General features: G+C 44.4%; 1 protein-coding gene across 5 annotated transcripts in view; it reads right to left on the reverse strand.

Moving 5' to 3' along the window:
* Window positions 1–3,042: 3,042 nt before the first annotated feature.
* TNFRSF11A (TNF receptor superfamily member 11a) overlaps window positions 3,043–17,741 on the reverse strand; it is a 50,440-nt gene continuing 35,741 nt past the window's right edge. For 4 of the 5 annotated variants that reach the window (XM_072952210.1, XM_072952209.1, XM_072952207.1 and 1 more), the window contains 3 exons: window positions 16,564–16,616; window positions 14,505–15,264; window positions 3,043–5,946 (listed from right to left, as the gene is read on the reverse strand). In XM_072952210.1, coding sequence (XP_072808311.1) covers window positions 5,606–5,946; window positions 14,505–15,264; window positions 16,564–16,616 — 1,154 coding nt within the window. In that variant the 3' untranslated portion in view covers window positions 3,043–5,605. The remainder of the gene's footprint in view (window positions 5,947–14,504; window positions 15,265–16,563; window positions 16,617–17,741) is intronic. The other variant, XM_072952208.1, reaches the window with a different exon arrangement.

Below are 17,741 nucleotides of genomic sequence, written 5' to 3' on the forward strand. Positions count from 1 at the left end.
TGGTGTCCCTTCTCCCAGAGGACTTCCCTTGGGTGCTCCTAATTCATCCTCCCGAGTGTTGAGCCTCCCAGGATGCTGCAGGGCTTCCCCGCAGTCTTGCCTTCCTTGCCTCCCAGCACTAGTTCTGCAGACCAAGGGCAACGGTGGAGCACAACTGTCAGGGCACAAATGACCCTGACCCGCTCCAGCCAACAGACACCAAGTGGCCTTACGTTCGTGAGACCAAACAACCCTTCCCAGGATATCCAGATCCATCCCAGGCCGCCTGCTCCCTCCATTTCCAGACACAGAAGATGGTGGCATTTGGAGTTTGTTTTCAAGTTTTCCCTCTCCCAGCACCTCATTATCATCATCACGTTATTAATACAGAAAATAACGAAATCAGAAAATATCAGTAGAAAAACATTCCACGTTTCCAACCAAATACAGACATTTATACCAGCATATAAAACACAAAACTCACAGTTGCCATGGGTGAATGTGCTCCCTAGAAGTGTGACCACTGCATTCTGTAAAGCCTTGTCAGACACGGTGGCCCACAGAGCAAACGACGGCTCTGGGCCCTGACACTGGGAGTCCCACTGTGAAAAGAAGTTTTACTGTGGAAACACTTACTCTGAATGAATGTTACTGGGGTGCATATCCTAAAACTTAATTTTTTAATAAAATAAAAAATCGGGATGTTTTTATTCTTTACTAATAGTAGTAAATACTTACAGAAAGCTGTAAGAGCTTTAAATATACATTTTTTCTATGTTTTCTTTGTCATTGAACTAGAAAGGCCCTAAAAACCTCTATATCCTTGTATCCAGAATATATAAAGAACTTTCAAAACACAGTAAGAGAATAAACAAACCAATTAACAATAGGCAAAAGATTTGAATACACACTTCACCAAACAAGAGATAAAGATGGCCAAATAAGCACATGAAAAGATGTGAAGTCATTCACAAATGTAAATTAAATTAAAGCCACAGTGAGACACTATGCATCTATTAGAATGGCTAAAAGCGAAATAAACATACAACTGACAATATCAGGTGCCGATGAGGATGTGGAGCAACTGGAACCCTCCTTCAGTGCTGACAGGAATGCAGCATGGTACAGCCACTTTGGAAAACAATTTTGCAGTTTCTTATAAATATATATTTACCATACGATCCCATAATCCCACACCTGGGTACTTACTCAAGAGAAATGAAAATACATGTCCACACAAATTTTTATAGCAGCTTTATTTGTAACTGCCCCAAACTGGAAAGAATCCAAGTGTAGGTGACTACATAAACTGCGGTACGTCCATTAGTGGAATACTACTCGGCAATAAGAAGGAACTAACTGCTGATGCAGCCAACAACTTGGCTGGAGTAGTGAGGTGGAGAGACCGAAAGTCAGACTCTCAACAGCCATGAGAAACCATGGTGGAGAAGGTCACAGAGGGTCACACCAGAGGTCACTTAGTCATCCATCCTCACTTGGAAATTTAGTAAATCCTTCTCTTTTTCAAACTTTGGGGAATATTGGGCTGTTTGACCAAGGGAGACAATGCCTTAGCAGGGGCTGCTGTGAGAGTGCTGGTCTGGGGTTTCTGCATCTGCGGCTCCCCTGTACCTCACAGACTGGCTTCAGTGACACTACCTGACATGCCTCTGCCCACTGCTGGCCCCACCCCTGCCCAATTTCAGTTGCCCATATATTTTTGGCAAGGCTTAGTAGTTGCATGGTAGTCTGCTTACCAGCATAGTCCTGGGGGGTCAGGAATTCCACAGATAACCCCTCCCCAGCAGCCTCCCTGGTGCTCTGGAGTAGAGTAATGTCCACAGTCTTCCCTAGCCCTGCAGGACATCCCTAGACTCTCTGGGACTCTCCAGCTACCTTCATCTCCTTTCTCAGGGATGCTCAGGGCCCAAACATCAAAAGTACACTAACTAAAAATGATGACTCATCCACTGAATGTTTAGGCTGTTGAATTCTTTATCCCTTCTCCCAAAAGGGGCCTATGCAACTCATGCCCAGAACATCCCATAGCTCCCCAAATTAGATGGCCAAAGGAAGTCATCTGCCATCAGAGACCGTCAAAGAATAAACATTTCAAAACTATGCCTCTTCCAACAAAGACAGTACTCTTGCTCAAACTCACCCTTTGCCTGGTACCTACCACAGTTTGTTGAATCAGCATAAAGGGTGAACACGACATCGTTTATTTGTTTATGTAGTTGGTGCCTCTACCCAAAGGATCTCACCAGTTTTCTTGACTTTACAAATCCACACTTTTCCATGATCTGTGCCAGTGAAATGCAGTAGTACAGGAGACCCAGTTCCCCAAACATGGATATTTGGAAGGAATTTCAATATGTAAATATGAATGTGAGGGTCTCTCACTTGTAAGAATTCACTGTACTCTGCATTAAAGGAATGTGGTCACTATGGAAGGAAGCACTTATTAGGCACTGGGAGAGGCCCCTCTCCTGCTCCCAGAGGCACTCTGCCCTGCACCATTTTATTATGAACAATGTCCCTGTGGTAGAGAGCTGGCAAGAAGGGCCCCAGTCTTCCCCTCCTTGTATCCACCACTCTCTCAATGTCACTCTGTAACTGTTTTCCCAGCCCTTGAATCTGGGCTGCCCTGTGTCTTGCTTTGGCCAACAGAATGGTTCTACTGCTCTCTGGGAACCCAGACATCACTGTGAGAAGGTGGCCAGGCTAGTCTGCTGGGCATAGTGAGGGGCCATGTAGAGAGGGCTCAGTCTAGCCCAGCCAACCCCCAGCCAGCCAGCGAGCCTGCAGACTGCATGTGGGCTTGCTCACGCCTAAAGAACCAACCAAGCTCAGCCAACCCACAGAACTGGGAGCTAAATGAATGGCGGTTGTTTTCAACCACTGAGTTTTGGTGTAGCTTGTTACACAGCAAGATTGCCCTGCCATAGGGAGGTTCCAGTACTTCATATTCAAACTGCTCTCTGAGCTTACAGGTGGAGAAGAAATTAATTCTTCCTTCTTCAGATAGCTGAATTAAACGTGGATAGAAAACACTAGACTCCATTTCCCTTTCAACTCTCTTTTACTGCACAGCCAACTTGTGTTTTAAAGAATTTTCTTATGAGACTAACAGTAGATATAGCGTTAAAACAGGGCACTTTCTGTCCCAACTCTTGTTGAAGGTTCCATCCATGACACATAACCAACATTTGATACCACAGCACACCACAGAGATCAGAAAGAAGTCAGATCACCATTTCACAAAAAGCTTTGTTTAAACAAATCAGGGGGAAAAAAACCTTTTATGGTCAAATATGGGTTTCACAATCTCTTTACCACATCCCCCAAACAGTTTTTCATCATTGTCTTCATTTCATTCTGTTTACATTTGTCATATACATCTCTATAGTACACAGACAACAGACCTATATTTGCTATATATTTCCTATCATTTAATTGTCTTTGGATCAATCTAGAATTAATAGGGAATCAGTATGAGAAAGAAGACCACCTTTTTCTGAAAGGAGATTCTTCTGTATTTATTTAGCACCTTTTAAGGAGCTCAAGATACCTTAACATTCACTGTAGCATCCTTTTGTCATCTCTAGGTAGGGGAAGTGTCGAAAATTATCATTAGTGCCTTTTTATGGGGAAAAAAAAAGAAAGCACAGAAAGGCAAAGTAGTATCAGTGAGACAATGACAGTCACAGTAGAAACTTGGGTCTTTAGCTCAGCCTTCTACTTTGCGAACTATACTTTGTTTAATATATTCCATATTAAGAGGTATAATGGTTTCTTCCATTTTTTAGCATCTCTCTTTGGATGGATGTTAACTAAAAGAGCAGCACAGACAGTAAATTCCCACCAGTGGGTCATCCTGGCAGTGCAGTTATTTCCTGCAGTTCTTCATGTCAGCCAAGGAGCCCCCAAAATTATAGAGCTACCTCTGGTCCTCCATTAAAAATCATCATCGACTGCTACTATCCCATTGTTTCCAAGAGACAGGCAACCAACAGGGAGAAACCAGTGATCAGTGATCATTCCCTTCAGCTGATTTGTGGCCATTAAAGTCCGGACAGTGACAACTATTAGCACTCTTAAAAACCTAGCAGGTCTGCAAAATTAATTTTAATGTGCTTAGGTAATTTAACTTTAATATTTGAGGAGAACAAACACTCACTGGCCACAACAGCTAGAACATCCCAGGTAATTCCTTTCAATCTAACTCAGGCTGTATGTTTCCTCACAAGAGCACTGACGCTAAGAGAAAAGCACCTCTATGAGAAATTTTCTTAAGTTCACAATATAAGGATTTGGTTTTTAATTTAAATGGATGGAAAATAGCAGGAATATTTTCCACCTCTACAAAGCTAAATTATAGATACACAATTGCTTAGGAAGAAAATAAGGCCTCTTGCCTAAACACATTTATGCTGTCTTTATTTAGAATGAAAAAAATGCATAATAACATTTCAACTTCTTTCTTTCTTTCCTGAACTTCCCTGGCCCCTTCTTTTCACTTTGTGTGCGAGCCATCCCCTCATCCTCTTCATTTTCCACATCTCTTCCAGGGAAACACCAAGAGTAAGAATGCCAAGTGCAACAACTTGGATTTTTAGAGATTTAGTGACACAAGTGCCTGAATGCCTTTGCTGGAACGGGTACATACATTCACCCCGTGGGGATGAACCACTGGGTAAAGGAGGACGACGACAGATTGCCACTTAGAGCTGCCTAGAGACCGACACAAACTAACATTCAGGTGCAAAAATGGAGTTTCCTCTTTTTCACCCTTTAGAAAAATGAGAACTCAGAAAAATTTTCAAAAACGTAAAGTCCCTCCCCTGGTTCCCTGAGCCTCTCCCCAGGCTTCACATTTCTAGCCTTTTCCCAAAAGTGCTTAGTACAGACCCTCACTCTCCCAAGCCATCACCAAAACAGGCATCTACTTGTGAGAAGGGGTGCAAAAGAACATATGTAAAGAAGACCATCACCTCTAGGAGAACTTTCAGGAAAATCCTTAGGTTTCAAGGGAAAAAAGGAGAGCGGGCCAGGATCAAGAAAAATGTTATGAGAGAAAGAGAAATACAAATACAAATATGTGGGAGGGGGAATACAGACCCAAATAGAATAGGACAAGCATAACGTCATGTGTCATAAAGAGACAAGATTGATGAAATAATAATGGAGTGGAGCGGAGGTTAAAGGGAAAGGAGAAAAACCATAAAAGGAGGTAGAAAGTGGGGCAACTGAAGAGGGCAAAGTGGATCTGTGCAATTAGCTGATACACGACTGTGGATGTCAGTGAGTAGTAATAACAAGTGTACTTTTTTAAAAAAAAAGTCCCCGATTCTATTTAGAGCAAGGTGGATAGAGAACGCCAGGTCATTGGACTCAGATGTACCGAATGGAGGGGCATAAAGGCTCAGATCGTGGCCGCCGCCCCGCCCCCCAGCCCAGGCCCCGCGCAGGAGCAGGTGCGCAGCGGGCGCCGCCAGGTGGCATCGCGGCTCCGGACGTGCGCGGCGCAGAGGGCTGGCGGGAAGCCCCGCACCGCAGGTCGGCGCCCGCCCGGCGGCATCACGGCTCCGACGGGCGCGGTGAACCGCAGTGGGTCCCCGCCCTCTCAGCGCCGCGCCCCGGGCGCGCCCGCCTCGGCCTCCCCCTGCTCCTGCACGGGCCGCGAGGCCTTGTCAGGCCCGGGGACGCCGCGCTCCTGCAGCCCCGGGCCCACCTCGAGGCCGGTGCACGTGTCCGGGAAGCGCGGCCCGAGGCCGGCAAAGGAGTCGCAGCACGGCGGGCTCTCCTCCTGCACCGGGCGGCCCACCGGCTCCCCGGCGCCGCCGCCCGTGCCCGCCGGGCCCTCCTGCGAGTTCTGACTGACGTAGACCACGATGATGTCGCCCTTGAAATTCATCACCTGCCCGCTGGAAATAAACGTGGAGTTACTGTTTCCAGTCACATTTCCTACAAGGGGAGAGGAAGAGAGAACAGGCAGAGGGTGAGTCATCAATTCTGGGCAAGAACTTGGGTCTTGTGAGGGGGAAGTTTCCCAGTGCATCGAGGGGCGCTGGCGCCCCAGCTGTCTAACAGGCGGCCCCTCCTCACCCACGTCTCCAAAAATGCATCAGGCACTCCCGGTAGTTCATTTGTCATCTCACTGGGCCTGACTGAAGCCGAAGAAGGAGGAAGGGAGTGAGAAAGAAGACAAGGGAAGGGAAGCAAGCAGTGGGCCACACTCCAGTTTTGTCGTTGGCCACGCGGAGTTCAGGGAACACTGGCAGGAGAGCACACCCGGATTTCAGAATCAAGACGGGATTCAGATGTTGCAGAGGGTGCGCGCGAGTGATGGATACGCAGGAAACACAGATAGTGGCGCAGCAATGGTGAGATGTATCAAGAAGGGATGCAAAAGCCGGAGGGAAGGTGGTTGTTAATAGAACCCAGCAGCCCACCTCAGCCCGGCCTTCCCTCTGACCACACTCATTCAGGTCTTTTCACCCTCCCTGAAGAGGTCCCTAAGCTCTGCCGGGAGGTTCATAGGGCCACCTAGGCTCAGTATTTAGCAGAAGTCAGTCAATTTCCTTAGCATTAAAAAGCAAACAAAAAACTCCTGGAAAAAAAGAGATTCAGGAAACTAAAATGGAAAAAACCCAACCAACCAAAAACAATCTTATAAATCACTCTTTCCTTCTGAAGTGGGGGGAGGGGTGTTCCTCCCTCAGGGGTTCTATCATCACTTTTTGTGGGTGACTGGACTTGGCCAGTCTTTAATTAGTGGGTCTTTTGAAAAACAAATAGTTCAACAATGTTAGGAAACCTACTACCTCTTATTCTTCTGTTGTAAAGACTGATGCTCCAGCAATGACTCAGGCAAAAATAAGTGCCACAAACCCAGCAGATGCAGAAAAGCCCCAACACTCAGCGTCACCACCAGGACCTTTCAGTCTGACCAGGGAAGGTGAACATCAAAACAGTTCCTCACTGTTAACTTCATCTTTTTTTCTTCTCTATTGTGAAGTTTAATAATTCATACAAATGAAATCATTTCTGTCACTATTCCCCATGAAGAGATTTCCCCCAAATGTGGAATGCAGTTTTTAGATAGTCTGACTAAAATGCCAACAGCATCCAGGAAATTCCAGGAGCCTTCCCTGCACCCACAGGGGACCTGTAGAGATGCTGAGACAGGCACAGTGGCCGATGAAAGCACAGGGATTTCATTGGAAAGAGATTTCAAATATAGGCAACAAATTGAAATTCACGGGGAGGATCTGTGACTCATGCTATTCCTCCCCTAGAGCTGTATTTGGTATATTCCTAGACGGGCAGTGGCTGGGCTCTTTTGGCTATTAAGTCCCTTAAGCAGCTTGGGCAAGGCCAGCTAGTATTCCAGTCACCAGCTAGCCAGACTGACCCGTATTCTCCATTCCCTCTAAAAGCCACACTGACAGGTGCCCATAACACCAGCATTCTCCAAGCTAGGTGTTTATTCTCTAGCATGCCTGTGTCTTTCTGCCCCTACCAGTTACCAAGTTCGTTCTTGAGTCTGTTTGTAACCAACTCATAAGGAAATCTAATTAAATACAAGCGGATCTCGTTTTCTTGCTCTTGGGTTTACTGTGCTTCGAAGATACTGAGTTTTTTTTTCAAGTTGAAGGTTTGTGGTAACCCTGCATTGCATTGTCAGATGATGGTTAGCATTTTTTTTAGTAATAAAGTATTTTTAAGTTAAAGTACGTACATTTTTTTTTAGACATAATGCTGTTGCACACTTAATAGACTACAGTGTAGTGTAAACATAACTTTATGTGTACTGGGAAACCCCCAAAATTCATGTGACTGGCTTTGTTGTGATATGTGCCGTATTGTGGTGGTCTGGAACAGAACTTGCAATATCTCTAAGGTCTGCCCGTGTCTTTTTATAAAGTTGTGAAATGTAAGTGTGAGAAAAAAAGAAATGTTTCTATGAATACTAAAGTAAAGGCTTTGCAAGGACCAAATAAATGTGAGCCACTGAACATAAAACAGGAGACATCAACAATGTACTGAACCAGTGTGTGTGGTGGCAACTGTTAAAACACAAAAAGGAGACTTTGAAAATGCAGAGTGGATGTGGCACTCAAATTTGTTCTTCAAATGTCTATAACTCCTCATTCCACACTAAAGAAATAGAAACTGGAAATTAAGAAGGTATGGTTAATGTAAAAAAGGCTCAGGAAACTACAATCAGCCAACACATATGTCCCTATGCTGAAAAATAATCAACGTTGATGTGAGTCACATGTTTTACGTTTAAAAAGGTGTTTAAGATATGAACTTTAAATGACTTTTTCAAGCAACACAGTAACTACTAACGAAGAGCTGTAGCCGCAGCAGAAAGAGTGAGCAGAGTGACTTGCAAGTCCTCGGGGTGGAGGGATCTCTCGCGAGTAATAGAAAAAGTCAAAGCGAAAAATCAAAAGTAACACATCTATACCATAAACATTCTATTCCAATTGAAAACATACCATGTGTACTTAATCAAAGCAGCAATTTTAAGTTGCTTTAAAGTGTGATTTTTTTCCCCTTGGTATATAATTCCTCTACCTTTTTATTATTACAGCATTGGTTCTGTTGTCCTACAGTATCATGTAAACTTGCACAAAAGGCATGGCTAGCCACTGCATGATTGATTTATGGCCTGGAATTTAATATCTTCATATAGCTTTATCTGTTTATGTCATGGTATATATAATTTCTCCATCATTTAAAATTTTATTTTGCAACAAGTCATCATCGTGAATCCACTGTTGCGTACCCTCTCCCTTGTCAGAATCTTGAATTTGTCTGAACTTAGGTAAAAACCTTTTTTTTTTTTAACCATCATCTTACACATCAAGACTTTGTGTTAAATTTTTCTTAAGAATTTCGTTCCATATCTTTGCCTCATGGCCAACAATGTATCTTTGACATATTGTATCAGATCTATATCCTTATTTTCTACTTTTTTTCCAAAATGGAACTCAAACCCTTTTGCCTAAGAGATGTATTTAAACATTTCAGAATTCTTTGATCCACAGATCAGGTCAAGAATATTATTCTTGCGGGGGGGCAGTGGGCAGGGGAGGACAAAAAAAAAAGTCCTTTAAATTCCTGGTGATTAGGACGTTCCTGAACTGTCCTTGCTTACAAGCAATAATAATTCCTTAAAATTTGCTTTCCACTTCTCAGAGGGTTTTACATGGTTGGGGGAATGGACCTGAGAGGGAGGGAGGGCCCTGGGAGTCAATAGGACCCCATGTCAGTGAGGTGGGTGCTGCAGGGCCCTCTTATTGTTGGTGACTGGTACAGGGAAGTGAGAAAAGGAAAAGGGGGGGAGGGTGTGTGTGAGGCCTGTCCAGGATGCCTTTAGAAGGCTCAAGGCTTTTATAGGTACCATTAGTCCTCAGCCTTCTGGGAATACAAGCAAAGCCAGGCCTGTTCCCTGCCCCCATCCCACCCCACCCTTCCTGACTCCCCTCAGCTCTCTTTCTGCCAGCTCTCCCCAGCAAGGCCATCCTTCCATTTATTTTAACTTTATTTCACTTGCAAAAAAAAAAGGGGGGGAGTTGGAGGCATGTGGAAGAAACAGCTTTCCTCACAAAAGAATCACTGATGGTGAAAACAGTAACTTCCTGAGACAACTGGCAGAAGAGAGGGGGCTCAGAGGCCAAGGCAGCCGCCACCTCCAGCACAGACACTAGTGTCCCTTCCCATGGATCCTTCTGGGCCTGGCCTGGCCCCTGCCCCGTGCTCAGCCAGAGTCTGCCCTTATTCCACAGCACACTGAGGATTCTCCAGCGCGTGGTAAACAAATGAAATCAGTATCACTGGCACCCACTGTTGGCGAGACGATGCCATGGTTCGAGGCACAGGCTGTGCAACAGGATCTGAGTCGTGGTTTTGTAGCTAACTAGCTGTGTGGTCCTGGGCGAGGAACTTGCCCACAGGACTTCAGTGAGGAATTAGGAAGGAGATACACTTGAGGCACTTAACCAGCACCTGGTAATTAACATCTACGATGTCACTGATAAAAACATAACCTCCGGATGTCAAAACGATCTTAATGGGTCTCTGAACACAAGGTCACTGACGGAATTCTATGTGAAGGCTACCCAAGAGTATGATTTGACGGCCAACACGACAGGAGGATTTTTATTAAATGAGAACGTTTGAAGAGTTCCTAACACTGAACGTGGCTTAACGTTAATATTTAATGTGACTTAGCAAATAATAACCACCCGACTGTCACGCAGATTTTCTTCCAAGGAAAAGAACTAAAAATATACACAAATCCACTCAAATCATCCAAGCTATATTGGGCTCTTTCGGAATTTTTTAAAAACTTATTTTATATTTAACCCATATGCTTCTCATGTGATTTTCTTTTTTATGGAAATGCAAGCTCTGCTTTAGGCTTTTGGAAGAAACTGGGTCTATGATGATACGGGAAGGGAAGCAGTATTTAATAGTTCCATTCTGAATCATGCTTGAAAATTACTTAGAATGGCTCATGAATGAAGTCCTTCCAAATGAGCCCCGTTAGAAAAGAAAGAAGGCAAGCAACTCGAAGTTAAACAAAGCATAGAGTGAACGAACTGTTCGTATATTTTGAAATAATGCATGGACTCTTAGCACCAATGAATGCTGAATATTATTACCAAATAACCAAATTATAAAATACGTTTAACTTATAGAATCAGTGAACTGATACCTGCCCTTATAATACTTAGCTAAAAGTCAAACACGAGTTAGTGGATGGCATTTCAACAGGAGAGAAGGAAGTCAGAAACAGAGGACTGTCCATTGTTTGAGGGGTGGGGAGGATGGGAACTAAAATTGGGTAAGAAAATCTGTCGGGATGGAAGTGGGTGGTCAAGAATAGTCATTTCAGGTTGGGGTGTGGCCCAGGCATGGGAGACTGAGGATGGTGACTGGGAGTCAGGTGGGTACCCTCACCTTCTAGTGCCCTTGGCTCCCAGGCATCAGCCTGGGTGTATCTGTGCCACTTGGACGGATAAGCTCCTCCTTACTTGTCATCTCTGCCGCCTCTACCCAGGACACCTAAGTCTGTCCAGGACAGCTAGTGGCAGTCCTTCCATCCCCCACCTGAACCCCTGCTCCCCAGAACAGACAGAAGAGGTGGAGGCTGAACGTGAGTCAGGGAGCAAACAGGAGATACGGTCTCTTGCTCCTCTAGTTACTCATGGCTGGACGAATGAATCAATGAGCTTCTGAACATGTATTCACTTAGCAAACTGTGACTAAGCTGCCTTAGGAAAGACCAGAAATATCAGGTGTGGTGAAGGACATGGAAATTCCTGCCGATTGATCGTGGCTGCCTAGAGACGGTTGTGGATACAGGTGTGAACATGCTGGGCTCCCTGAGAAAGATGCCAAGATGAATTACCAGGGGCTGGCGAGGACACGGAAGGGAGAGAGGCCACCGAGGCAGCTGACCTGCGACCCTGGTTTAAGAAGCAGCATTTGAGCTGGAACTTGAAGCACAGGAGGAACTGGGCTCTCTGGAAAAGGGGACAGTGCCAAGACAGTGGCTTCTGCCAGGGGAAGCACGTTACAGTGCAGAAGCAGGAAAGGGAGAGGTTTCCACCGAAAGCACAGGTCTTGGCCAAACTGAAGTGGGTGAGCAGATGAAGGGGAACAAGAGCGTGCACGTTAGAGGGGGTGGGCCGTGGAAGGCCTCACTTTCTCAAATTACTGATTCTTTTTGTGTTGTCCATTCCCACTCCCTCGCACCAATCCCTACTTGTTTTCCAAGCTTTTCCGAATCTCCTTGTCTCAGTGGACCCTCAATAAAGATCTGACAGAAAAACACATAGCTTGTTTTCATTAAGAACTGTTGTGGGCCCTGCAAATAAACCTCTCTCTCCAGCTCAGAAATATCTGAACCAATTAAGTGATCTCAGGAGCCTGAAGCAAGTCACTGGCCAACTAGCGGCACGTTAATCATGAGAAGTTGTTCTTTCTTTCACATGAAATAACTTTCTAGACACAGAATTCTCCAAACTCCAGGTGAAAGGGCTTGTAAGTAAGGTAACCACCATCATGTCATCAGGATGATAATTTAAGACGTAAATTAAAACATGGTTAACGCAAGACAAAACCGCAAGTATGTTTTCCCCCTTCACTGGTTTTTGCTGATAATCCTCCCTGTCCTTTAAGAGCTGTTACATTGCTAAAATAGACTTACCACTGGGTATTCATTTTGAAAGATACACTTGTGGAGCCCTTTGAAGAACTATCATTCTCTTCAAAAGGAAGTTGGGTGCAAAGGAGATAATTTTCCCTACTGGGGAAGTGTCCAACCATGTCATTTCTGCAGAAACCACTTGATTTGGTTGTAAGTTTTCTTTTTCTTTTTTTTTAAATACTCACATACAAAAATCCAAAAGCCAATAAAAAGGCCACCTCCCTCAAGTCCTGAGAGCACAGTGGCTTTTAGATCACACAGGATTAACCCCATCCCCTACTCTTTAACTTTCACCCCAGCTCCATCCTCTTTCACACGTTTTATAGAACATAAATTATGGCACTTCACAAAAAAGAATAATGAGAAAGTACTATGCTGACCAGGAACCAGAAGGCTGGTTCACGTAGAAGTAATTCTGGAGAGAACAGCACAGCCTCAAAAATCAATCTGGCTGCTGCTTCGCCTGAATCCAGTTCCCTTGCTGGCGTCTGTCCGCGAGCAGACTCTCAACGGATGTTTTATGTGGCTGAGCATCAGAGGAAGACAGAAAAAGCAGTGTAAACTTTTTGCAAATTAACACCGCTTAGTTGATGACACACTTTTTTTTTTTTCTTTTCTCCAGGCCTAGACGTTCAGCACTGGAGAAATAAAGGATAAAGGAAAGCAGACATGGGCCCTGCTTGAACTCCTTGCAGGAGAGCTCAGACCAGACTTCTTGCTTTCATGACACTAAGGAAAAATGATCTCTTTCAATTTGGCTAACCCTGTTCTTCCCAGAACTGCTGCTGATTTTCACACAGCGGCAAATGTCACCTTCCTGATGTCAGCCACGGAAAAACCGGTCTGTCCCCTGGCAGTGTCACAAGACACGGCCACTGCCACACCGCCTTCCCACTCCCCACAGCCCCAAACATTCGTGTTCTGTGTGTGTCTGCAACCAATAGGAGGAAAAGTAACCTCTAGAAAAGAGACAGAACAGTACAAACGAATGACAGAGCCAAACTTTTAGACATGGAAACTCCTTAAAATCTTAAAAAAAGAAAAAAAAAAGTTGAGGTCTTTGGAAGAATAAACACATCAGTTCTTTGAAAAATATCCCCGAGCCTATCTCCTCCTTTCAGTTTGACTGAGAATTGATACAGACTTGACACATCAGTGAATCTGTGTGCAGAAAACCACAAAGCTTGGAAAACAGATTCAAGGACATTTTCTACCAAATAAGCCAGGAGCCAGCATCAGCATGAGGCAAAACAGACTCTGTTTAGGGCCCAATGGAGCTGCCTCAGAGATGTAACATAATTCAAAGACCAGCACCTAGACCTGCTTGCAGTTTAAAGAGGCAGGAAAGAAAAAGCAAAATGCATCCCAGGATAAAGGTGGTCCATGTTTTTTTGGAGGCTGGGCGGATTCTGCGAATCCCCTTAAATAGTTATATATTCATAGATTCGGTTTTCTGTAGAGCGTCTATAAGCTTTCAGAAGATTTTTGAAGAGATTCCTGATCCCCGACCCCCCACACATACTGCAAATAATCTCCAGAGCCAGAGGAAGCCCGCACCATCAGTGGCAAAGTTCCTTATAACTATATAATAAAACAGAGGATGTTTTACCTTCACAGAAAAGAGTTATAATATTACAATTTGTGGGCTAGCCATACTCAAGCAGTGGTGCAACGATAAATCTCTATAATGATTTTAAATTGTAAAATTATCCTCCTGGTTCCATAAATATATGCAGTGGTGATAAAAGATGCTTCTCACATAATGTATTACAGGACAGCTCACTGCATCATTATCTTGGCCTAGAATCAACAAGCTCCTCTCAATAAATATTAATTAATTAAGCAAGGATTAACTAAGCAATTTTGTTTATTCTGAAATTTGTTAAAGAGTTTTTTGGGGGGAGATTTGAGGCCTAGATTACTTTAAAAACAAACCCAAAACCAGAAATCTAAGGGAACACTTGGACTTCAGCCAGTCCTGAGGTCAATCCTGACACTGTCTTCAGGGATCAAGGCTGGGAGTTAAAGTCTAACCCCATTGTGAGAAGCCTGAACACAAAAGGGCATAGGACACGGATAAACGAAGGGAGAGTCCCAGGGGTATGGCCCACAAACCCGACACATGGACTGAATCAAAACCCACCCAGTGAAGAGGCTCATCAGGGGAAAACGCTGGAGCTGAACTTTCCCCACGTTAGCTTCTGTCTTCCCTGAATGGCGTATTACACTTGCCCCCAGGCACTGCACAAAGACCAGGCATTTTTGCTCAGAAGAAACCAGCAGAGTCACTTACCAGATGCAGGTGGCTGGTCAGTGGAGGGGCTTCCAGACCCAGGGCCTCCCCTCGTCCAGCCGGGAAGCCTTACATCAGCCCCGTCCACGGGCTGGCCTCCTGTCTCTGCCCCGTCAGCCGCTTTGGGTGGAAGGCCCAAGCCGTAGGCGCACTGGGGCAAGGGTCCACTTTGGGGGAAACCCATCAGGGGTTCCCGGTCCTCCCTAGCAGGGTTCCCGCAGCCCGCACAGCCATCTGCAGAGCTGGAGCTGGCTGCCCAGTGGGGGCAATTGCCACCCTCCACTTCTTTTTGCAAGTACTTTTCAGAGGACGCAGGAATCCAATCAGTCCTGCACGGGGGCTGGGCGCAGTGGCAGCTTTCAGAATCCATCAAGCTCTCTGTCCCAGTGAAGCACTGGCTCAAGCTGTCATTTTCCCCCACCTCCAGGGGTTCAGGGAAAGGCGGTGTGGAGGTGCCTCCAGGCTGAGTGAGTAACAGTATAGCGTCTGGGACCTGGGAGGGCCTGTCCATATATTCATCTTCCATGGGAACCTGCCTGAAGGGGTCCCCCTCAGTCTCGCTGATCAAGGTGAGCATCCTGGTATCTTCTCCCTGGGCACAGGGACCACCCCCTCCACAGGCACCACCATCGTCTGGACAGCACATATCTTCAGAAAACCGCTTGTCTTCCAGAGTCAGCAGTAAAACACTCTCACAGATTTCACGCTGACTAGAGGCTTCCACGTGAGTGCAGCTAAAATTGTTGCCTGAGGACTCCTGCTGATTTAAATTCAGAAGGCAGAGCATTAATACAAGTGTTGTTAGAACATGGTTCTGCTAAGAGCGGCTGAAAATTGTGTTTATAGTAATTATTTCCACCATAACAAGTACAGATGGAATACTCACTGTGACACTTTATTTGGGTTATTTAAGACTTGGGGTGGGGGAGAACCCGCAAATGGTGTACAACCAGAAACTGATGAATCCAGCTGCATTTCAAATGAATAGCATGTTTACACTGAACCAAGGGGGACAGCTAATTCTAATAACTTCAGAACACGGGATTCAGTCCCTGTACTCCTGACAGAAATTTAGACAAAGCCCGTAAACAAACAACTCCAGTTGGTGGCTTTGTTTTTTGCTGTGGGGTGGCTTAGTGATTCTGACACTACTTTCTGTGTATTCTGGAACTGAGTAAGCATGGTGAGAGTAACAGGAGGCAGGTTTCACACTGCTGGAGAAGGGAAGATTCAGAGACAAGACAGGGGAAGGCTAGAATGAACCCTGCAGTGCTGGGACTGGAACAAGAGGAATCTCGATGAGCTCTGGGTTTAAAATGTATACATCTTTATACCTAAACTTATATACCTTTATATCTATTTAGAAAAGAGAGCTGAAGGATATAATGGGATAATTAATAAAGTTTTCAGATCAAATGTAGATTAGATAATAGTACTGTACCACTACTACACGTTTTAAAAATTTTCTCATAAATGTACTATGGTTATATAGGAGAATGTCCTTGTTCGTAAGAAATCCACAGGAAAGTATTTAAAGGCGTAGGAGCCCGATGTCTGCCGTTCACTCCAAAATGGTTGAAGAGGAAAAAAAATATACATACACATGTACACACAGAGAGCAAATAATAAAGCAATTGTGAAAAGACAAACAACTGGTGCATTTGCATATAGGGAGGTGGAAGTTTTTAGTACTATTCTTACTGCTTTCCTATAGTTTTGAAATTCTACCAAAAGTAAAAGCCACCAACACAACTACAGAGTAAAGGAATGTGGCAGCTCTTCCCGCCCAGGAATCTGTCCTAAGCGATCAAGATTGGCACTAAAATAATGATATAAGTAACATATGGGCACAGAGAGGACAGCAATGGGATGAAACACAAGAAAACAGCATTTAGGATGAGAACTGACTTGGGCTTTGGGTTACTCCGTAGGCATCAATCCTGGGATTTGCAGTTCCGACGACCCCTCAAGGAAGTACCCATTCCCAGTGGGGCTCAGTATTTGAATAATAATAGTTATATCAGCCAAATCGTTAACAGTACTTAAGACTTCAATTTACCTTATTTCCACTTAGGCGACCGCAAGCCTCGTTGACCCAGTGCCACAAATTAGCTAGAAAAACAAAGTAAGGATAAAGGCCTCATAATATTATCTCCTATTTCTAATTCAGTATTATTGCCCACTATGTCAGTTCAATATTGTCTTTAAACACAGCCATCTGCAAATCTTTGAGAGTTCCTGAGAGTGAAAACATTTAAAAGAAAAATCAACCAATTTAAAGGCAATGAAGGCATCTTGCCCCTCCTTTCAAAAACAGAGCTTTCTGATCTATGTAAAGCAAAATATGGTCCCCTGCCGCTCCATCGAATACCTCTGGGCACACGGTGAAGGCTGTCAGAGCTGCCCTCAGCAAATCTTCTTTGACTATGAGGGACGTGGCTAGGTATTATAGGGGAACAAAGGTGACACGGGTCTAGGAGACTGAATTTGTAGTAAACTAGTGCAAACATATGTACAATAAAAGTGCACGCTGGAAGGCTGTGTCAGACCCCACTGAGTTCCAGTGGGCCCCAAATCCTTTTCCACTGTACCCCCCTGCTTCTCAGAAGAAAGAAGACGATGTTCTGTGACATACACAAAGTACCTCTTCCTTAACTTTTAAAAATAGAAGTGATGAAACTTAAAAATTAAATCTATGAATTAAAAAATATCTATTAATGTATATAATACAAAGACAAAATTTTATCCCACCTCCATTGGATATTTGATGTTGAAGTCTCTGTAAAGACTAGAGGCAAGTGTTGGTGGTATGGTGGTGAGCACAGCTGCCTTCCAAGACAAAAGCCAAGAGGTTGTCCCTTCTCTACTGGAGGACGGTCAGGTCATAGTAATAGGTAATGATACCTAATATGTGACCTTGCCTGGTTTACTTAACTTCTCTGAGCCTCAGTTCCCACATCATAAAATGGGGGAAAAAATGCTGCCTCCCTCACAGTGCTGTTGTGGAGACTGAGTTAGTACATGTGAAAGGCGTACAGCGGTATTGGGACATAATAAATATTTAATATATGTCACTTACTGCTGTGATCATCATTATTATTCATGCCTATTTTCTATCATTTGAAAATTATATAAAAATAAAGGTAGTCCAAATAAAAGGGAAGTTGCAGCCCTTTCCTTGTAGGGATCAGTACTAGACAATTACAGATGGTACAAAAAATAACATTTGTACACAGA

Source organism: Vicugna pacos, chromosome 30 (assembly GCF_048564905.1).
Source record: "Vicugna pacos chromosome 30, VicPac4, whole genome shotgun sequence".
Taxonomy (NCBI): Eukaryota; Metazoa; Chordata; class Mammalia; order Artiodactyla; family Camelidae; genus Vicugna; species Vicugna pacos.